The sequence below is a fragment of the Aphis gossypii genome, unplaced genomic scaffold, assembly GCF_020184175.1.
Source record: "Aphis gossypii isolate Hap1 unplaced genomic scaffold, ASM2018417v2 Contig00254, whole genome shotgun sequence".
Lineage (NCBI taxonomy): Eukaryota > Metazoa > Arthropoda > Insecta > Hemiptera > Aphididae > Aphis > Aphis gossypii.
In genome coordinates, this window is record NW_026083043.1 from 27,052 (window position 1) to 31,001 (window position 3,950).

The 3,950-nt window shown below is 25.8% G+C and overlaps 1 protein-coding gene across 2 annotated transcripts; it reads left to right on the top strand.

The window, feature by feature from the left end:
- Positions 1 to 544: 544 nt before the first annotated feature.
- Positions 545 to 3,465, top strand: LOC126553522 (uncharacterized). 2 transcript variants are annotated; one of them, XM_050208670.1, is made up of 7 exons: positions 545 to 624; positions 1,888 to 2,091; positions 2,173 to 2,367; positions 2,450 to 2,512; positions 2,585 to 2,647; positions 2,861 to 2,909; positions 3,072 to 3,465. In XM_050208670.1, exons 1-7 carry the CDS (start codon positions 622 to 624, stop codon positions 3,185 to 3,187), a joined length of 693 nt encoding a protein of 230 aa, XP_050064627.1. In that variant the 5' UTR covers positions 545 to 621; the 3' UTR covers positions 3,188 to 3,465. The 2 variants fall into 2 exon arrangements, with proteins under 2 accessions (XP_050064627.1, XP_050064628.1); XM_050208671.1 differs by having other exon boundaries at positions 2,861 to 2,903.
- Positions 3,466 to 3,950: the final 485 nt, after the last annotated feature.

Below are 3,950 nucleotides of genomic sequence, written 5' to 3' on the forward strand. Positions count from 1 at the left end.
CTATGCCATAGAGTAATAATGTTTATAGATAGATAATAAAGACACAGAATAGTAACGGCGACCTCCTTATCACAGATAACGTAGCATCGTATTATTTTTATGTTAAAAAACCAGTTTTAAAATTAGCTAGATATTTTAGCAAGCGGCCCATGTATCATAATAACCTTAGCGCGGTAGCTAGCCGGCCCAATCCGGGCCTGGGTACCTAGTATTGAGATGTGGTAAATATCGACAATTAACGTTACGATAACACATTACATAACACAGTGATAAAATAAATAACACCTTACAGTAGTACCGACTCGGGTTATATAAATGTGTTATTTCAGTGGTGCGCGTTATGAAATTATGGTGCGCGTTATAAATTGTATACATTTTTCGGTTAATAACTTGATTGAGGTTATACCACGGATATAGAATACAAGTTACCATCTATACCGTGTTTATGAATATATGATTGTGAAGTCGCGCGCGACGTTCCCAAATTTTCTATTTATAAGTTTTAAGTTATAACTGATAGTTGATAACTGATAACAGTGAATATCAAATCATAAATATTAAATTCATAAAATATATACATTTTATTTCAAGCATAGTCCAAAGACAAGTACAAAATACATCATGGTAAGTAAAAGTATGGTAATATCTAACTAGTATTTAAATTATTGTACATTCAATTTGTTTGATGGGTATTTAGTGTCTATAATTTTATATTATATTTATTCCTATTACAATTTGTTTAAAATCTTACATGTATTAGCATAATATAAAATAATTGTATATTAAGTATGATCATACCCAGTATCCACCAGCCGCCTAGAGCATTTTTTTAGGGGCCCTTACATAAAATATGTAATATGAATAACTAATCAAAATATGAACTGTTTCATGTTTGTAATAATATAATCAATGCATTTTAAACACATTTTTACTTTTTTATATACATTATAAAATAGTATCTATAGAGTATACAATATTAAGGTTATACCTACCTAGTATTATCTATATAAGTATGCTATTCTTTCAAAACTCACATAGTTGGATATTAACCGCAAACATTTCAAATTTTCAACTTACTTGTTAATTAATTGTCTAATTATCTTAATAACATAAAGAATTAAAGTAACAACTAGTAACAACTAACAACTTAGGGCTTAATTATTTCCAGTTAATTTTAAAAATGATACTTAAAGTGAAAATCTTGTTTCTACTTTCTATGTAAGTATTATTTATTTTAGTATCTATAACTGAAATTTTGAATAATAAATTAAATTACTATAGCTACTGTGTAATAAGAAGGATTTAGATACATTTTTGACAAAATATTTATTTATTGTTTATTAGTTATATTAAAAATTAATTAACAAATTTCAATGCTCTTAGTGTAGCTATAATTTAAATTAAGTACCTACTCTAGAAACTTTTTTTTGTAAAATAGTGACCAATTAGAGTTCAATGAGTAAATGAAAATTTATAAGATGAATGTAGGTACTGCCATACTATTACTATACTATTACCTATTCAATGTTTACCAACAAAGAAGTTCATAACAATATAAAAAATGTTTATTACATTTACAATGTAACAGAAGTACCTACTATTTGATTATTATTAAAATAATTATTTCATTTACATCTCAAACATTATATTATTTATATTTATGTTGAAAAAAGTGATTATAATAGCTAAAAAAAGAGACCAAATGGGTGAACTAAGTCTAACTCATTTTTAATCGAATTAAGTTAATATGTTTTTCCCTATTATCTTTTAGAGTTAAATACATTGGTTTTAAACACCTTTATTACATAGCGTATAATGTTCTTAATATTGACTTAACTATACTATTAACTAATTTCAAATTAATTTTTCATACCAACTATATTCTAGGATAAAAAAAGACAGAAGAAAGTTACCGACGAACAGAAAGTGTTACTAGTCTCACTATTAGAAAACAATCCCCGATTAGTTTCATGCAAATTTGGTGCTGATTTTAGTTTTGACGACTCTATTAAAAAATGGAAAAGTATAATTTCTGAACTTGAGTCATGTTCAACTGGCCCAAAAGGGAAAAGTGTCGATGACTGGAAACGAGTTAGTACCTAATATTATTTGTATTTTACTTTATTTTATATTGTTTTCATTTAATTTTTATATGAATTTAATTTTGTTAAGACATGGTCAGACTTGAAGAGAAACGTTAAAGAAAAGGCTGCAAAAATAAGATCTTATAGAGCTACCGGGGGAGGAGAAGCATCAAAAGAAAAATTATCCGAATTGGAAGAAAGAATAGTTGGTATTATCGGAGAAATTATGATTGAAGGACACAAAAGAGTACATGAATTTGGTTCACCTTGCGTTAAAAAAAAAGTAACAGATGAATCCTATTGGCATATGCCTATAAGTATATATATATTTAAGTATTTTTAATTGAATCAAATTTAATGTTTAGGTAATAAACATATGCAACCAACAAGCCGAAGTAATTAATCCAGTAATTCAGATAGATAGTGAAGTAATGTCATTTTTATTTTAAATTATTTTTTAATTAAAATATATTGTTACCAACATCGTTTATTTTACCTAGGTTTTTATTTTAAATCTTGAAGATGGAATTGAAAATGATACACCAAATAATTCTCCACAACCGGTAACCATACAATAATAACATGATTGTGTATTTTTTTTTTTTTTTAATAATTGTTATGATTTATAGGATATAAGTCATTCTAGCCAAAATATTGAAGATATTTGTGAACCAGTGCCAGAAAATGTATTGGTTTTTGATTTCCCAGAGGTATAAAATTATTTTAATACATTAATTAAATTATAATCAATTAATATATTATTATAATCTTTCTAGATGAACGAACAAGAAAACATTTTAAGAAAAAAAACTAAACAAGGTAAAAGTGAGTATAATTCATACGGCAGTCCCAAAATGTAAATATAAATTATCAATTAAAATAATATATACTTAACTAACATTTACTAATGATGTTTTTTTTTTAATTTTTAGTTAGTATTTGTGTGTTGATTATTTAATTATTTTTTGAAAAATTAATGTTTTTCAGAGAAAACTGAAATTGACTATCAAATGTATATGGAGCAAATGTTGCAAATTGAAATGAGAAAAGCAGTTGCACTAGACATTAGTTTTAACAGCAACAAATATATTAGAAACACTTAGGAAAGATAAATAGTTTTATATATATTTTTTTTTCACATAATATGCATTTAGATTAGACATGATATTTTCCTAAATGAAATGAAGACTTATTTAAATTAATTTACATTTTTAAAACTGTTAAAAGTATTACATTTTTTATTTCGTTGTTATAATTATATCATTTTCTATTTTTCTTAAAAGTATTATAAAGTTTAATTCAGTTAAAATATACTCACTGATTTGTTTAAAAAAAAAAATATACAATTTAACCATATTCCTTATACATATCAGTATAAAGTCTACACCAGGCGCGGATTCAGGGGGGGGCTATGGGTGCTCGAGCACCCCCTGTCGTCTAAGGAAATCCGTAAACGTACAGTGAGATTGTGGAATTCTTTAATCGTTAAATCATACATTTGTATAATAATTTATAAATAACATAATTTATGTTATTTTATAAAATAAAATAATAATAATAGGTACTATCGGTGTTCTCCATTTCGTCGTCACATACGACGATAACTTACTATTGTTGGTCGTTATCTTGATTCTTTGTATACTCGTATGTAACGACGACACGCGACGGCGAAAAGTACCGATAATTATTATTATTACAAAATGCTTTTATTTATTTGTCAAATTATTATTTTATTTATGTTTCTCAGTTAGTTGGCACGTGAATTCCTGACGAGAATATCATATTATATGATTTTTAGTAGTTACAACACGGTTTGTTTTTTAATTATTTCAGTATTTCACCCAGTTTTTTTACATATTTAATTTT

What these genes read in the sequence shown, in the direction of transcription:
- LOC126553522 (XM_050208670.1), top strand. An exon ending in TAATTCAGATAGATAGTGAA is followed by an intron (nt 2,513 to 2,584) that starts GTAATGTCATTT and finishes TATTTTACCTAG; the next exon opens with GTTTTTATTTTAAATCTTGA. An exon ending in AAAAACTAAACAAGGTAAAA is followed by an intron (nt 2,910 to 3,071) that starts GTGAGTATAATT and finishes AATGTTTTTCAG; the next exon opens with AGAAAACTGAAATTGACTAT.